The sequence below is a fragment of the Cyprinodon tularosa genome, unplaced genomic scaffold (genome assembly GCF_016077235.1).
Source record: "Cyprinodon tularosa strain WSP-4 unplaced genomic scaffold, ASM1607723v1 ctg326, whole genome shotgun sequence".
In the NCBI taxonomy this organism is placed as follows: domain Eukaryota; kingdom Metazoa; phylum Chordata; class Actinopteri; order Cyprinodontiformes; family Cyprinodontidae; genus Cyprinodon; species Cyprinodon tularosa.
In genome coordinates this window covers 327819-346133 of record NW_024039037.1, presented here as the reverse complement: position 1 = coordinate 346133, position 18315 = coordinate 327819, and the positions used below count along the sequence as shown (strand labels likewise).

Genomic DNA, 18315 nt, shown 5'->3' with positions numbered 1-18315 from the left:
TTAAATTTATTCAGGTAATTTTCTAAAACCTGACTTCAATGCTTCTAAAAAGACATATAAGACTCCTATAATAATAATTGTAATAATTATTAATATTTGTGAATGTATACATAATCATTGTTTCTTAGTACTCAAATATTTCTCTGGGTCTCAATGGGAAATAAACACTGGATTTAGAATGTTAAAGCACACTTGAAAACCACAAATTACTTTATTCTTTAAATGGTGGATGCTGCGATTCAAATTGAAAATGATTAATATACGGTAAACCAAATATCCATAACACAGAATCAAATAAAGTCTAATTATTCAATTAGATAATGAAAACAATGCTGAAATCACAAAAGTTAAGCATTGCAAAAAACATTATTTCTCTTATAATGGGTACAAAGAAAATTGTAAAGGAAAACTCACCATTGTACATGCTAGATTAAACCCACAACGCACACAAAATCCTTGAGCATCTAAATCTAGCACATTAAAATCTTTCAGATCTAAAAGGTATCTGTCAATGATACCTACAAGAATAATTTACTACTTTTTCTTCTACTTTTCAGTCACATTCTATGAAAAAATATTAAAGAAGTACACTGAAATGTGCTCAGCAAGACTGAACATGACAGAAAAAGCACATGAATTGCAGAACTGTAACTGTACACGTTGGTCATTTCCTTGCTCACAACCTTATCAAGTAAAACCATTTTTAGAATCATGTGTTATAACACAAAAAAAGGCTGCAGTTCATGTTTCCAGTAATGCAAAATGTAGATAGCATAAATGTCTTTTTGTAAGCAGTATAACTTTAAAACATTAAAAATAGTTTATTGAGATTGATTGCAATTTTAATTGATGTCAGTTGTAAAAAAAAAAAAAAAAAAAAAAACAACTTCCTGTTTATTTACAAACATATTGCAAAATGCATGTAAAAAAATTCCTGGCTTATTTTTTTTGTAACAATACGTCTATGTAACCTACAATACATGTATATTATGAAGTCTTCAGAGAATTTCTTTGAAGAGATTGCTATATTGTTTGTGGCTCTCAGTAGCTAATACACTCCTGAGTCTGAACCAGAAGTATGGTTGTGCCTGAGGGTTTGTTGGCCACTCGAGCACAGACCGCTTGTACAGTCTTTTTCGTAAGCGGAGATACCTTGAATTGCAAGACACCTTTTGTAAAAAAATCAAAATGATGACATCATTTTTTTCATCCATTAGTCTTTGATGGGCCATGTAGAATGCTGTCCTAAAATGACCCTCTTTGATGTATTGTTTTGTCAGAATGAATACAGTTCTTTTGCTCTTGTGGATGCTCTGCGAGAGGTTGTCAATCAGTGGACAACCAGGGACCCAGTCTCGCTCCTCCAAACACAGGGTCAATCGGTGGTCTCCGTGTTCCTCTAAATGAGGGCACATCTCCTTCATCACCCACTCTGATACTGCAGGATCATTTTTGTCATACATCACAAAGGCGTCGTAGACTTCATTTTGAGAATGCAGGCGTAAATAACCCTTGAGCTTGGCCCTGCAGAAGTGATAAATGTACCAGACATCCCATAGGAAGAGATGACTAGAGATGGACAGAGTAAGAAAGCCAAGGAGTAGGGAGGTCATGAGAGTGTAAAGGATGATTGACATGAGGGAGTGCTGGCAGGCCTGTAGGTCCACTGAGACCACAAGATGACCTTTCTGTACTCCAGGAGAAGCACAGCTAACATCTATTCCCAGGCGGGGGATGGTTACGTTAGTCTTGTTTAGCCAAGTGATGAACCACGAGGCATTACATGTGCACATGTAATTGTTTTTGTGCAGAAGCAACATGTCCATTTGCTTAATGACTTCATCATGGAAGCTGGATTGCTCAATGTACCTTATAAGATTATAGCTAAGATCCAGATATTTTAAATTAAAAGCATCTTGGAGGAAATTGGGTGTAAGTTTTTTGATTTTGTTGTCATGTAAAATAAGTTTCTCAAGTGATGAGGTACAGTTTGACAGCATTCTTGGCACAGAGGTAAGGTAATTTCCACTGAGGTCTAATACTTTTAGATCGTGCAAAAGTTGGAGTTCCCCCCATGCAAAAAAGGACAATTTGTTCTTTTTAATGTAGAGATCAGAAAGCTTGTCTGGCAATCCTCTGAAGACTTCTCGTTGAACTGATCGAAGGTTGTTTGAAGAGATGTCAAGCACTCTCAGATTAACCAACTTTTTGAAGTAGTTGATGTACCTTGTGTCTCCATCTCTCCATAGCATATCCAGCCTATTTCCTCTGAACTCTAACCTCTCTAAAGATTCACTTTCCATTTCTGTGTTGGTGGAAGTAGAAATCTTATTGTGATTCATCAAGAGTATTTTGAGTTTTGGTAAATTCTTAGTAAAATTGAGCATATGAGTCAACCCCTCTGACTCAAAGTAATGATTATTTTTACTTATATCCAATATGACTAGATTTTTTAGCTCTTTGAATGCAGTGAAGTAAAGTAGGTCCAGCCGATTTGATGAGAAGTCCAGGTACTGCAAATTAGTCAGATTGCTAAACTCAGTTCCATTCAGGCTTTGGCTCATTGCATTTCCAGATAGATTGAGGCACCTTAACTCCTTAAGATTTAAAAACCTTGAATGCAAAAAAAATATGTTGTTTCTGCTCACATCTAATGTTTTGCCGAACTTGCTGCATTCCTTCTTGACAAATAAAGTAACGATTCCAAGTTCCTTATCTTTATATTTACAGCTGCGAGCATATTCATCATATCTGAAGTAATGAATCTCTCTCACTTCCTTGTTTTTGAACTGATCAGCAGCTGACATGGGGGACCATTGCATGGGCTCACCACCATTAAAACTAAACACATTTTGAGAATCAGAAGGGGAAGATATTTTGTTATCAGATAAGCTGATTATTTGAAAGCTTTTTAACTCCATCAGAATGCTGAGGTTAGCCATTTTGATAAAGTTCGTGCCAAGATCTACAACCTCTAAATTTAGTAGAGGTTTTAAAGGAGCGATGCTCTCTGGCTTTAGTTGCTGAAACACATAGCCTTTTATCCTGAGAATTTTGAGAGACTTGAGGGAGGCAAAACTGTCGCTCAGTCTCAGAGTTTCAGGATACCTCTGGAGCTCGTAGTTAAAAGACAGGTCCAATTCTTCTAGCTTGCCCAAGGACAGAGGAAAGGTGGTGGATCCAATATCTCTGGCTAAAAAGTTTGATGAGAGGTCAAGCACTCTCAAATCCTTTGGACTAGTAAACCATTCAGGCAGCACGGATGTCAGGGAGTTACTGTGCAAACGTAATGTTTTCAGTTTTGTCAACAATTTAAAAGCTCCCTTACTGATTTGTAGTGGACTGTTGTTTGGGCACGGGGTGCATGGAAAAGGGGCGTTGTAACACCGTGGACAATTTCCACTAATATCTAAAATCTCAAGGTTTGTCAAGTTTTCAAAATCCTGATCAGAGATCTTTTGAATGTTGTTATTGTATAGATATAACTCTTTTAGACTTGCAGGCAATCTATGTGGAATAAAGGATAAGTTGTTTGACTTAAGAGACAATATTGATAAGTTTTCCATTTTTGAGAATGAACCGTCTTCTATATAGTAAGAAACATTACAGGGGTTGCGATAATAGCAGTTTTGTCCCAAGTAAAGTACCTGAACATGTTGGATCTCCGAAAGATTTTCATTAGAAATGTGGAAAATATGATTTACTTCCAAACTCAATAGGACAAGATTTGATGGCAAGCCTCTAGGAATGCTGTCAAGTTGATTCCCATCTAGATAGAGTGCTCGCAAATTCCTTAGTGCAGTAAAGGTATCCTCCTTAATTGTCAAACTCTTTGTGCACATGTTGTCCTTTGGGCCGATTTTGATGGGTACACAGTTGCACCTCATGTCAATTTCTGTTAGGTTGTCAAGACCCTGAAAGGAGGTCGAGTTCAAGTTTGGAATATGGTTGATGGTGAGAGTCAGATTGGTAGTCTCTCCTGGGATGGCGATGGGAACTTCCTTGAGATACCTTTCAGTGCAATCCACTTTCACCGCAGTCCCATTGTCGACCTCGCTAACATCGCATGGTAGAGTTTTTGGGTAAGAGATGTTCCCTGTTGTTTCCACGTAATATGAGCCTAAGCCCAGCAGGGCTGCACAAATCTGTACAAAAACAGGGGATTTCATGAGACACATACAAAGTGCTAATTATGCATGGATATTTCAAACATTTTAAAACACATTAAAAAGCATAGAAAGCATTTTCAACATTCTATGTGTTTCATTTCAGTAAATATATTCCTATAAAGCATATTACATAGGTCTTTATACACAAAAGTATATTTCAACCATTAGTTTGTGTTCATTTTCCAAAAATGCTGCATGAGATGGTGGCATTCAGCTTGTTTATTTACTGAGAGGTTCATTAAGCTAAGGTTGAGTTAAAATTAATCTTAAATGAATATTTCATTCTTTTGTCCTCCTCATAGAAAAACTAGATCTAGCTGCAGTCTATACTGTAATTGTCAATAAACTTTGGGCTTATATTGACAATCTTTCTAAAGGTTGTTTTTATCGTTGTTTATTAAGACATTTTTTTTCCTTTCACTCACCACTCTGTCAATATGTTTGTATCCAGAGTCTTTTGAAAAGACTGCTTTAAAAAAAAAAAAATGAATACAAAATTTTCCAGCAGTCATCTGGCGGATAAAAGTTTGGCCAGATGTCTCCACTATAATTGCAAAATATAACAATTTATCAGCTATAAGCCAACATGATAAGTGTTAACAGAAATAAATGCTTGAAATATACTCTGTCTAATGACTCCATGTTACAAAATGTGTTGCACTCCAGAATCATATGATTGAAACATTTATTTTTAATTCATACTTTATTAATGTATTGAGTCATATCTTTGCAAAATTACATTCCTAATCTAATCGAAAAGAGTTCAGCTCTATATAGAATATATCTGATTATTCAAGAATTGTTGTTTACTCACCAGGTGGAGGGACATTATTTTTGTCAGAATATGTGACAAAGTCCTTCTGCTTTGGTTAATGCAAGAATAATACTGAAAGAGCTGCTCTGCTGTCAGCTCAAGAAAACACATGAAACTAGCAGGTGGCTGTGTAAACCAATTATGTGTATAATTGACCAGCATCACTTCCCTATTGTTCTAGTGGTGGGTAGAGCACCCAAAAATCATACACAAGTAAAAGTAACACTATTTCATTTTTTTTTTTTACTTAAATAAGAGTAAAAAGTAGCCATCCAATAATTATTGATGTAGTAAAAAATTATTTTATAAAGAGTCTACTCGGGTAGTGAATAACTCATCATTAGATCTTATGTTTAAAACTACATAATAAAGACGTGCCAATATGTAAATTGAAGTACAAATTTTGGTATTTAAAGTAGTTTTATAAAATAAATAAAAGAAAACAAATTATGCAATTGGAAACTAACAATTTCAGGCAAAAATACATTTTTCCCAACCCATAAACATTTCAGTATAAAACCTATGAAACCAGAACCTTAAGTAACAATATTTACTTCTTTCTGTATATTAGCTTGAGCTTTAAATCTCTTGCTAGGTTCAATCAAGCATTTGTTTAAAAAACACAGTCTGAAGAACCTTTTTTAAATTAAATTTATGTTATTTAGTGAAGTTAATTTGGATTTATGGAGTAGGCAAACAATTTACTTAAGTAAGAGTTGCAATATTTCATTCAGATCTTATTCAAGATAAGGTATAAAGTAGAGGGCAATAAGAATACATCTAATAGTATATTTTGTTCAAAAGTTACTAAAGTACAGTAAATGTAAGTAGGTACTACCCACCTGCACCTCACACATCAAAATTATTCATCTTCTACCATAGTGGATTTGTTTCTCTTCTTTTTTTTTTGTAAACATCTATGGAGATCATAAACATATATTCTAATTATAATATGGGGTTAAAGAATTTGAGAATCTTTCTCAAGCTATACAATATAATGGCACAGTAATGCCTCCAAAAGATTGGTTTCATTTCTCTGAAAGTTACAAGGGAAAGTGAAATCTAGGGTTGAGCTTTGGGTATAAAATTTACATTTCAAAGCTGCAACATCTTTTTTTTTGTCATTTGTGGCTCCTTTGTGGCTTCAAGGCTGAGCGACCTACATGCTCACCTGTTCACATAGTGTGCATGACAGATCCTCAGCCAAATGCAGAAAGCCACAGAAAACTGTCTCTTATTGGACTCTTTGCTCAATATTAGACAGAACAAATATATTAAAGAGAGAAAGTCAATTCAAGTTCTTTTACTATAGAAGACATAGTGAGCTAAATCTAAGCTGGACTTTTTTGTGCACCTAACTGTCTTTTCTGCATATAATAACTTGGTAAACCCATTGCTAGATACTTAGAGAGTTGTTTAATTATTTTGGTTAAAAAAAACAAAAAAGCAACAAAAAGAGAACAAAACAAATATTAAAAAAATAAAAAACAATTGAATACTTGTGTTTCTTGGTATTTAGTTTTATATTTTAAAGCTACAGTGTGTAATTTTCAGCGACATCTAACGTCTAGACTGCAGACCGCAGCAACATGAACATCTCCCCCCCACCGCTTCTCCCCCCAGACAGTACGGGGAGCGTTACGGGAAAAAATGTCTTCCACGACGTCCGCATCACCTACCTTCTCAAGTGATGAGGTTTGTTTACATAGATAATTTTACAGATAGTATTTCATTAGTCTGTGTAGGGTATATATTTCATGTAGACTTAAACAACTTGCTGTAGTTACTTTCGAGCGTAATGGGCGATCTCGCAATCGCTAGTTTGTTGGCTCTGCGCTGCCGTAGCGCAAAGATGTCTGCCTCCATGGCTGCGAGACCCGCTCCTATGTAATTATAAATAACGAATTCTAAGGCAACGCAAATATTAAGGTCAAGAGGCTGAGCTCGTAGATGATGATAAATAACATAGTTATGTATAATATATTACATTTCTGACTGTATAGCCCTGTAATTATTACACACTGTAGCTTTAATTTGAGTACTACAAAATGCCCTACATAAGTCACATAGATAAAAATAACATTGTTCTGATTTTTATACAATTATGAACTTTAATAACTTTGCAACAAACTCATAAAAGTACTAAATGAAATGAATCTATGTTAAACTTTCCACTTTGAGCCAAAAACCTTTTAACGTTTCAGAGAATAATGTTGTATACATTGTTCTCTACATAGCTGCTCTACATAACTCTTGGCTTATATAAATCTATAGTGGCTGGAGTCTTAACCTAATGGGAACAATATGTTGTTTTTGTTGTTGCTGTTTTTTGTTTTCTGCATTCATATGAAATAATTTCTTGGGAATTTTTTATGTCATTAATTGTATTAGACACATGCACATACAGATATATATTAAGTTTATAACATTTAACATTATGAGGGGAATATCTCTATCAGCACACTTGAATCACCAGAATAGGTTGACAGCAGAACTCTGGAACTTAAAATCATGAGATGTCTTGGACTTGAAACCATCAGCGTCGGCAGACCCTTTTCACAGGGGCATGTGCCCTGTTATGGATCTGCGGTGCCTGGGTATGCCTGGGGCACTGATTTTTTAATTAATTAATTTTCCGCTTTCACAGCTCCACTCCACTTGAGAGAGGCGAACTCTCCAAAATAAGCCAGTCACAATTGAAGGACAGCTTTGCAAAAATGAAGCCCGCCCGGGATGCTACCATTTACTGTTAAAAAAAATGAACATCCAGCTGTCCCATATTTCTGGCCCTGATATACACACCTCATAGGATCATCCCCATCACGCCATCATAGGATGGGCCCAAATAGAAATGATAAATGCAGACATGTATGTATGTAGAGGTGTTTTTTGTTTTTCCTTTTACAGTTGCACATTTCAAGTTTTCAGGTTTCAAGTTCATGTTTGCTGACAGTTATTTAATGATGATAAATTGTGCCTTCATCAGTAGTACCGGTAGATTAGAGATATACAATTAAGTTCACAAGTGGGCAATTTCAATTCAGTTTGGCTCAGGTAGATATTTAATGATGCAGAAAATAACAGTCTGATTGTACAATTTATTTATGACGCTTTATAATAATAAATAAGTGCTATAAAATATTTGCTCGTGTGCTTGCATTAATTTTCTGTGCCCCCCAAAAAATTTTTGCTCGCAGGCCTTGCTCACACTCATTTTTTTTGGTGCCCTATTGTGCCCCTGTATAGTATTGAGTCAGCTCACCCCCCTGCTTGAAACACATGAAAAAAGTTGCAGGACATGTGCCATGGAAGGATGGAGTTTTAAACCCCTGAAAATTTTGAGTAATTTCCTGAAAAACAAGGACAGCAATGCAAAAAAGTGCTATTGGTGAAAAAAAAAAGCTGCATTATCTTAAATTGTTACATTTTAGTTTTAATTTTAAATCTGACCTCTGCACAGATCAAAGCTGCTTTACTTGTTCCTTTCTCATTGAGCTTTTCATGTTAACCCCCATTTACCTTGTAAATAATAAATGGTGTGTCTGTAACCACCCAATGCAAACCTGACAAATGTTTCTATTGACTGCTAATGACTTACCATTTAACCACTGATGATGGTTGACATGGCTGCGGTATTAGTCTTTTTCAGACTAGCCATTCATTTAAAACTTCAACAACAATAATATGGTTTAATGTTACATGAAGATAAAAAAAAAATATATTTACTACAGGTTTTCCATGTACCCTCATTTGATACCCTGAGCCACTGCTCATGGGTCATGATTGGCATATTATTATATTAGTTAGTTTGTGACTTACAGCTATATTTCTGCAGCCTGACACACTCTGACTGGGTGTTGCCTTATTTATCTCTTGATTTTGCTTTCTGAAATGTTTCTCTTTGCAACAGACTCATGCAAGTTGAAACAGACCATCATCATTATTAATGCAAATGCATTACCACCACTCAGACTTGAGCGATTTCTAAAATCTTGAATTATTAAACCTAGTTGCTAAACTTGGGTGTTTAAAAAAAAAAAAAGGAAAACTCACTCACAGAGAATGCAGTTTTTCAAACAGCCTATATAACAACAAAACTTCAAAAATGTGTAATTTGTGTGCGTCACTTTAAAACTGCAACAAGAAAATATGAAACCAGACCAAAAAATAGTAAAACACAAATTGACAACAATAAATGAGAGAATACTTTTAAAAGTTTTAACTTCTTTAATGATGTTGACAAAAATACAGGAAAATATTCATGTGTAAAATATTAATTAAATCAAGTGACTCAACAAATATGTATGCAGGTCTGTAATTTTATAACATCTTGTCCTGTGCAATGAATTGTCTAAAACTTGATATACAGTAGTTTATTTCTCCAACACAATTTACTGTATATTTTTTTACAGTTTATAAAGAAGGTGCTTTTCAGGTTGAAATAATTTACATCTTGATCTTCTAAAGAAATAAATATATCAATAAAATAATCCTTGCTATGTATTATCTGAGAATATATTTTAGGGGAAAGTCATATTATACTCCTTAATAGAGGGCTAGATATAATCTCTTTAAAACTTATGTTGCTATAATTAATTTTCCTCTGTAGATAACAAAACATTGTATACACAAGGCAAGATTTTATTCACAGCAGTTCACATTGGTTGGTAAACCCATGTCTCTTATGTATGGCTTAAAACTCAACAATCATAACACAGTAACAGTTTTTTTGTTGAGCAGTGATTTCAGTGAGATAGTTAGTGTGTTTATAACAAAAGACATGGTGGCCGAGTAATGTATTAATGCATTCACATTTTGGTCACCAGGAGACCCTCCCGCGGCTGTCTCAGCAGCTTTTAGCAAATATATGTAGTTAATGATGACCTCGTCCACCTTTGCCACCACTTCCTTGCGTATATTTTCAGTGCTTAGGCCCTCCACCAGTGACATGCAGGCTTGTGCTAAGCAGCACAGTGTGTGGAAGCTGTGGGTCAGAGTGAGGAGCAGCTCCTCAGGGCTGCTGTACTCTGTGGCCATCTGACTGCAGGCACCATTTAGTACTCTGGCCTGCGCAAGCAGCACCTGGGACAGTGTCTCCGTGTTGGTCTCACCAACCTCCGACATGTCGAAAGACTTGTTTCTGACACTGCAGTGCAACACATTAATCATTTCTAAGGCATCCTTCCGTGCAAGTGCAAACCCTGTATGAAAGCTGTAAGTTTTTCCCTTCATGGATTGTATATAAGCAAGCCTGTCTTTGAAACTCATTTCATTTAAGCATGTGGGTATGTTGGTTTGATCAGTGTTAAGTCCTGCTTCCTCGACTGGTTTTTCCTGGTCACTGAAGGAAGTCACGCTACTAGGGAGCATGATTTCTGAATACATCTCCTTATCTTTATAATTACTTTGAAGAGTGGGCTTTCTCCTAAGGAAGCAGTGACTAAATGACCCATGGCACCTCGCTGTTCCACCTGGTATTGGAGCCAATGATTCTGACTCCAACAGTGAGGCTCCGGTTAACAGTCCTCTTCCAGTTGAATCAAAGCTGACTGAAGCCTGGGACAAGCTTTTAGGTAAGGTTTTGGCAGAAAATGCCCTTTTCACTTTTGGGGACTCTGGAAACTGCACATTCTGACCAACAGTCTTTCCAGTAAGTGTGGCTTTGGTCATTTCCTTTAGTGTTTCGAAGCTCCTGGAACCCGGCATTAACGTGCTCCAGCTCCTCCTGAGCATCCGAACCTTGTGCAGCTTCCTGAGGCTGCTTGATGTTGGGCTGCTTGGAGATGGTTCAGGCTCAAGGCTGGCCAGTGTTACCTCAACAGGCTCCGTGCTACTTCGTAATGATGACGGTGACATGATTGTGGAGGTGGTACTGGTCTTATCACAGATAAAGAAAGATGAGTCTTTCCCAGCCTTCTTCAGCTGTGTGCAAGCTACACTAGGGGTATTAGAAAAAAAGAGAATTGTTAAATATCTCCCTGCAGCAGTCAAACATTCCTTTTTCTGCATATGATAAGATTATCATAAACAAAAGAGATAATAGACTATATAATAATTGTTTTATAATAGCCACCAAGGACATCACCTTGCTTATCAGGGCAATACACAAACACCAATAATTTTTATTAAGTATACCTGTTCAGTTGCAGACTAACAAAAGCAGCAAATTAGACAATCGTATGCCGACCAGTGGCAGGCCTTGATTGATTAATGTTTCTTGCAAAGCCCTCTTAAAAATTTAAAGCAGAACTGACAGAAAATGTATATTTTTTTCTGTCAATACAGAAGATTTATGTGACTTATGATTTCTGTTTAACTTGACAAATAAACCACAAGTGATGATAACTCACATAGCAGTACACAAAAATTCACATACAGCTAACATACTCTATGAAGTTGCTCTTCCACTATTTTGACAGATTAAACAAAGATACTATGTAAATGTTTTAAACAACTATTAGATTTTTAATGCAGAACAACATGAACCACAGGAAACATGTTTGTTGATCTGTTTGTACCTCAGCATCTCATTTAGTCAGAACCTCAACAATATCTTAAAACACAATAGATTTAATTATTAACTGATTAAGATTGCAAGCTAATGCCATGACTTTAGCTCACAGTAATTTTTTTTTCTAACTATGTTAATGTTGCTCAGTTTACATTTTTGGCCGATATTTGACAAAAAATGGCAGCGAATTTCTGTCCCAAAACTTTTTTCTTAGTTGCTTGAAGTAAGTTTGAGAAGAATTGGATTTTCTTTCTCCCTTTTTACTGAAGAAAAAAAAATGGCAATGAAACCATATTTATAATTCTACATTTAGCTTTTGCTACTGTTGCATTGTACTGCTATTTTAATTAGTTTGGTGTTCTAAAAACATAGAAGTGTAACAGATATGAAAAATATAAAAGAATCAGGGAGGGGCAAACATTTTTAAGCTATATTTTACCTCTTGGCTACTTTCTAAATGTTACACTCCTAAATTAAAGCTTGGTTTATAAATGTGGTACGGGGCACCTTGATGAAATGTTTCATATTTCATATTCAAGTTACATTATATTACAAAACTCTCTGTGTCACAAATGACTGTGCTGTAAAATCCTTTAGACTTTGCCCCCTGAGAGGAGCAGGCCTTGGCACAGAGTGACACTAAAGGCTACTTAATACAAATTTGTAAAGTTTTTGTTTTGATTTTTAATAGCTGCACCATTTATTTTTAACCAGAAATAAAATAATAATTGAACTTTATTGATCTCACATTGGAGAAATTGACCTCTGCATTTATCTCATCCCCTTGGGGAGCAGTGGGCTGCCATCGTGGGGCGCTCCGGGAGTAATAAGCGGTTAAGGGTCTTGCTCAGAGAACCAGAATGGCAGTCTATGGGAGTGGGTTTCGAACTCACTACTAGTGTTGCACCGATACCAGTATCGGGCAGGGCCCTGATACTGCACTAAAATGGTGGTATCGGTATCGGAGAGTACCAGCAAAAAGTTCACTGATACCATTTTGAGAGCCAAAAGTTAATTCAACTATTGTCACTCATTCCAGGCAGGCAATAAAAAGTTCTACTGGATTCACTTTGTATTAATCTTTTTCCTGCTTCACAGAGGTAGGCAGCAGCTTGACAAAGCCATGATGGCAATTATTTTACATCCACTCAGTAGGGTGCAGTTCTTGATATACACACACACGGTATGGTATAAATAACGACCAATACTAGACAGTCAGGTATCAGGTATCGGTATCGGGGCCAAAAAATGGCATCGGCGCAACACTACTCGCAACCTCAGTTTTCCATGCCCAATGCCCTAACCACTAGGCCGCCACTCCCCTCAATGTGCCAAGGTCATTAAACCTTCATCAATATAGTCTGTATCTGCATAGTGTCATGTGAGAATAAGTAATGTATGTATACTGAGTATACTGTAAATATGACACTACTAAGTTGTTGCGCTTATATTATGAATATATGTTTTTTTTACTTTAAAAAAAAGCCTATGACAGTCTGGCTCAGATGGATATGATGTTGCTTGCAGCAGTTGTATATGTGCAGAGAAGGAAAGCTTCAATAATATCAATATTAGTTCCTCATAGCTGTGTGTTTACACTAGGACATTAATGTAAGACAATGACATTATTTAATAGCTTCTGATTAGTGCAGGAAATAATGAAATGTCCTGCTTAATGACTTGAGTAAATATTAACTATTTTAAAGCATAAAATTTAATATGGCTAGAATCCATGGTTTCTTTTCTCACTTGGTAAGCAAAAGGTTGTAGCTTCTCTGACAACCATCAACCAACCAACCAATCAACAACAGATTTTAAAATAGTTTGCAACAGTTTCTGTATCTTTTTATTATGCAAAAACATTTTTTGAATCCAAACACCAAGATCAATGTCTGATATAAAATATCTCAGCATCTAGAATGGAATGGTTGGTAAATTCGATTGCTTACTGAATTCCTTTTTTATCTGTTTAATGATACTTCTACAGTTAAACCAAGTACTGTATAATTCTCTCTTGTTTTTTTGTCTTACCTGTAGTTTCCTTTATCTTGGGGATTTTGTGACTTGTTCCAAACCCTGGTTCAGCACTGGTAGCTGCATGGATTTTCCTTATCAGGGTGGGGTCCATTGGATGCCCTGCTTTTCCCTGAACAGTGGGCCCATAGGCCTTCTCCTCAGCTCCGGCTGCATAACTAATCCCCTTTAGTGAAGACTCTGATAGCACATGCATACTGTCGGTTGCACAAAGGGGAGAATCCATTGGAGTGACACAACTGCTACTGCCAGTACTACAACCAGCGTCTATGGAGGAGCACTGTGAGCTCTGCAGAGAATGGACCTCTTCACTTTGTATCGATGACATGCGCTTGTTAACGTGGTATTCATACATCCGTGTGACATCCTGTTCTGACTGTGAAAGCTTGATCTGCTTCTGCTTATTGTCCTGTGAAGTAGCATCACTCTCAGCAGGAAAGGGCCCCTTGGATGGGGAGAGAAGATGGGCATTTAACTGTTGGTTTCTTTCATCTGAATCCTGGTTCTCTCCCTTTGCTGTCAGCCTGTCTGCGTGGGATGTCTGTGAGTCATTCGCACATTCTGGTGCAAGATTCTCTGCCATTTTGCTTCCCGGTGCTCTCTGCTGCCATTTTTGATGCCTGTCTTTGCAGTGAGTTCTCCCTAGATCAAGTTGATTCATGTAATAGGAATCTCTCACAGTGAAAGCATTGTACTTCCCTACAAGATGAGGGAGTTCTTCTTTTGCAGAATCTTGAGAAGTCAAATTAGATTTTTCCGAGGGGCTGCATGTATCTCCTTGGATACTCCTCTCCGCCTCTCTCTGCTTTCCTCTTTGCCTGCTCATTAAGGAGCCCATGTGCATCTTAGTGAAGAATTCACTCACTGATTTGATTTCCATAGTATCTGGTTCCATCTCACCACCATCTGAGTGGAAAATCTGAGAAGATGCTACTGCAGAGGATTTTGCTTCCTCTGGATTCTCATCACCAGTTGGGCAAACCTCAGCCTTTTCTTCATTCATGACACGATAGCCTTCTGTCATGGCTACATGCATCCTCAAGTGGTTTTCTGAATGTCTCTGAGCAGCAGCCAGCTCTGAGCTCTCAGTCATCTCTGAGGAGTTTGTCTCATTGCCAGAATCTGAAGACTCTGGGCTAAATGCTCTTGATATTTGCACACCTGTGTACCAAAAAGAAAAAGAGAAATACCTTATTAAAGATCTATTTTTAATCACATGGGAAATATCAAAGGATAATTCCACCAGAATTCATAGAAACGTTACTGTTAATCAACATAAAAAGAGGGCCTGATGAGACAATTAATGGATATGAATCAGTATAAAAATAGAACTTGCTACCTTATGTTTTACAAAACAACAATTCATTTAAGAAGCTCTAAATATGGTTCTGTATTCTGGCATATTGGAATACACTGTCTCATGAGTTGAGATGTTTGGAAGCAAATGGGATTATTGAAACATCAAGTCCTGCCAAGTCTTTAAAGAAAACTTTTGCGTCACTTTCAATCTGGTCATTTCATGTATTTTTTCACCCTTATAGACAGAATGAAAAATTGTTTTAATGCTTGATGCATGTTTTTAAGCATTGGAATAAGTCAAAATAAGTAGACAGTTGCTTAAGAAGTGAGTTGTATCAAACTGGTGATACAATTATATGCCCTGCCGTGTCAAATGCACAGTCAGGTAATACCTTAGCATAATTTTCTATGACATCATGCATTTCCAGGCCACTAGAACTAAAAGCATATACATAAAGGGGCTATAGGTGATGTTATTATTTTGTTAGAACTGCATGTGCCATTTATCCGACTTGGGATCTCTTTCCCTGCCACAGTTGGATCCAGTCCCACAAAACACGATGAAGTGGTTACAAACAATGGATGGATGGATGAATGGATGGGAAAAAAATAATAATCGTGTAGAACACATATGCCTTACTCAAAAAAACAAAAAAAAAGGTTGAAAACAAAGGATGTAACTAAGTTTTAATTCATGGCTGAGCTAATTAATTGAGTGACCTTGTTTGACTTTTAAATTAAGTATATAGTTGTCAAAGGATCAAGAATATGTAAAAAGTTTGACTAGGTAAACCTATTTTAAAGTAACTACCTATTCTAGATATTATTATCATATTTTTGTTGATATTCTATTAGTCTATCTTTCTACCAAAAAAGTTGATTCTGTTCTTTTCCATTCTAATCTATCTTTATCTAATCTTTTCTATCCTATTCTATATCTGTGTCCACGCCTTTTAAAATCCCAAGATATAGTACATAATGTGTTTCCAAGCCCACAGAGTTACTTTTCTTAGAGCTATGTTCTGGGGAAATAGTCCACATGGGACCTAATTTCCAATAACAAATCTAAAAAATGTGTGACTACTGTATGGTGAAGAACACTGATTGAAATAAATCAAAATGAAACTGAGTATTTGCATATTCCACATGAAAGGGGCTTAGTTTTCACGTTAAGTTGTTGCTTCTAGGATAAATTAGGATTCAAATCAGTATCATGCAAGGAGTGAAATAAAAAAATAATGAAAGCATTCTGATGCAAAAACGACTCTTATGTCTTACTTTAATATAACTCTGCCTCAGTCACACTCATTGCTTAATATGCCAAAATATACAAAGAATAAGTAGAGAAAAAATGTCCTTAATGAGAGTCCGAAGGTTTAACAGTCTATCTAATAGTAACAGCTACAAAAATGATTAGCACAGCACAGCCCTTTTAATGAAAATAAAAGGGAAGTCAGACGTTTGGGCCCATTTACTTAAAGCAGTTTCAGTTAATTTATTTTGCAATTTTCCTTAACATGTTAAAAATCTATCCCATTGCATTTTGTGTAAAAACAATCCAGAAAACGACATGAATGACACAATGTTAAGTACAAATGTTCCAAATGAATGAAAAATAAATCATAACTTGAAACATTAAACAGAATGGAGTTTATTTTTAAAAAATGAATGAACAAAAAGAAAAACAATAAGAGAAAATCAAAAATGAATGGACCAAGTGGGCATAATGTTAGTGGATGAATGTTACGATAGTGAAAGGAGAACCTGTGCTGCTCTCTGACTGTGCCGGACTCTGTTCTTCAGAAACAGCCAGGGCCTCGAGTGCCTGCAAGGTGGAAACAACTGCATCATCTAGAGGCTGCCCAGGGCCCTCTGCTGGGTGAGTGGGCACCGAGTCTATTAGAGATATTGGGATATCATTGCCAGCCTTCTGGGCCTGAGTCCCAGCCCCATGCTGTTCATCTTCATCAGAGCTGTCTCTAAAACCAGGGGGTGGAGCAGCAATGGCCATGTTGAGAGAGTGCAGAAGTACATCGTTGTCTTCCTCATCATTAACCTCTGGAGGCGGAGGAAGTGAGGTCAAGTCAATGATGTCATCACTAGACCCTGAGAGGGTCAGCAATGTGGGCTTATCGATTTCACTCATCACCAGGTCTTCCTCACAGCTGATGTCATCCTCATCCTCTGCATCATCCGTTGTCTCTGCATAACAGATATCGTGTAACAGGGGCTCCTCAATGCACTCTGCAGGACCAAAGATTTTGGTGGAGTATGGATAACCCTCCTCTATGGCATCCATCATCTTATAATCCTCCTCAAGACGCCTGTACATAGGGCTGTAACTGTCTGCAAGCTCTGGCCCTTCGTCCATCAGTCTTTGGTATCCCAGATTTTGGGGGTTCATGTTGTCCAGTGGGGGATCCCCAAATATGAAGGACACCTTTGCATTTCTGGAGGAGTCTGGCGGTTTAGGCATTGGGAAGTTGAGATAAGTTTGTGAACAAGGAACTCTGCAGCACTCGGCTCTTTCTGCCATGCGAACTGAGTGCTGCGGTTGGTGGATCTCTGTCACATATACAGGCTGGACTTCACATCTGCTCTGGTCGAGGTATTTACATCCCTGGTCTAGGTAATCTTGACTGCACCTCTGGTTATTTCTATCCTCGCATCCTTTGTGGGGTATGCTGTAGGCACACTCGATTGCTTGGTAATTCTGTTTTGGTTTAGCAGCATGGCCTGGGAAAGAGGAACAGAGAGGAGTTTAAAGTATTTTTAAAAACAAAACACATTCTGATGAGTCATGACCATTACAGACCAAAACTGCTCCCTTACCCGTTTCTGTTTTTTTGGCCACGTTGAAGATGGAGCGCCGAGAGTCAACGAGTAACCTGTAGTATCCAGCAGTCAAACAGGCCAGATTCATTGCATCAATAGGTTCCATTAAGAGAGTGATTGGCTTTGAGAGAAGAAAACAATCCAATCAGGCATTCCAATCAAACATAACCAGGAGGAGGGCTTTTACAAACTGACTTCAGAAATAAAATTTTTATTTACCTTCACATCCAGAACATGCAGTTCCATTCTAACCCTTTTCTCATCTTCAGAATACATCTCAATGCGGTTGACATGACTGAAGTCAGCCAGAAGCGCCACCAGATTTGTTTTTGTGTTTATCACATGGCTGATACCGTATTTGGGCCCCACCAGCAGAGTCACCTCTGTGTGTTTCTCTCCTTGCTGTAAAACGGAAAGAGACAACATAGAAATAGAACCCTAATAGCATGTGATACTTAAATGCACGCACGAAACACCAAGATGGTTTCACTCACCACCAGTGTGGATTTAAACACACGCCCTCCATAAAGTCTCAAGTCGCTGAGATACTTCAGATAATGCACCTTTGCTTGCAATGCAGTCAGCTACAGAGAGGACAGAAACAGGGAGACAAAATTTCAGAATTAAACTCAAGTAAGTACTTTAAAGTTTTT

General features: G+C 37.1%; 2 protein-coding genes across 7 annotated transcripts in view; both read right to left on the bottom strand.

Annotated features, from left to right (window-relative positions):
* Positions 1-998: 998 nt before the first annotated feature.
* tlr7 (toll-like receptor 7) lies at positions 999-5032 on the bottom strand. Its single transcript, XM_038293409.1, has 2 exons — positions 4984-5032; positions 999-4145 (listed from the first exon to the last, which is right to left on the bottom strand). Exons 1-2 carry the CDS (start codon positions 4996-4998, stop codon positions 999-1001), a joined length of 3162 nt encoding a protein of 1053 aa, XP_038149337.1. The 5' UTR covers positions 4999-5032.
* Positions 5033-9210: 4178 nt separating this feature from the next.
* Positions 9211-18315, bottom strand: part of frmpd4 (FERM and PDZ domain containing 4) — a 57449-nt gene continuing 48344 nt past the window's right edge. For all 6 annotated transcript variants that reach the window (XM_038293422.1, XM_038293423.1, XM_038293424.1 and 3 more), the window contains 6 exons: positions 18157-18246; positions 17882-18064; positions 17660-17783; positions 16592-17563; positions 13526-14689; positions 9211-10916 (listed from right to left, as the gene is read on the bottom strand). In XM_038293422.1, coding sequence (XP_038149350.1) covers positions 9691-10916; positions 13526-14689; positions 16592-17563; positions 17660-17783; positions 17882-18064; positions 18157-18246 — 3759 coding nt within the window. In that variant the 3' untranslated portion in view covers positions 9211-9690. The remainder of the gene's footprint in view (positions 10917-13525; positions 14690-16591; positions 17564-17659; positions 17784-17881; positions 18065-18156; positions 18247-18315) is intronic.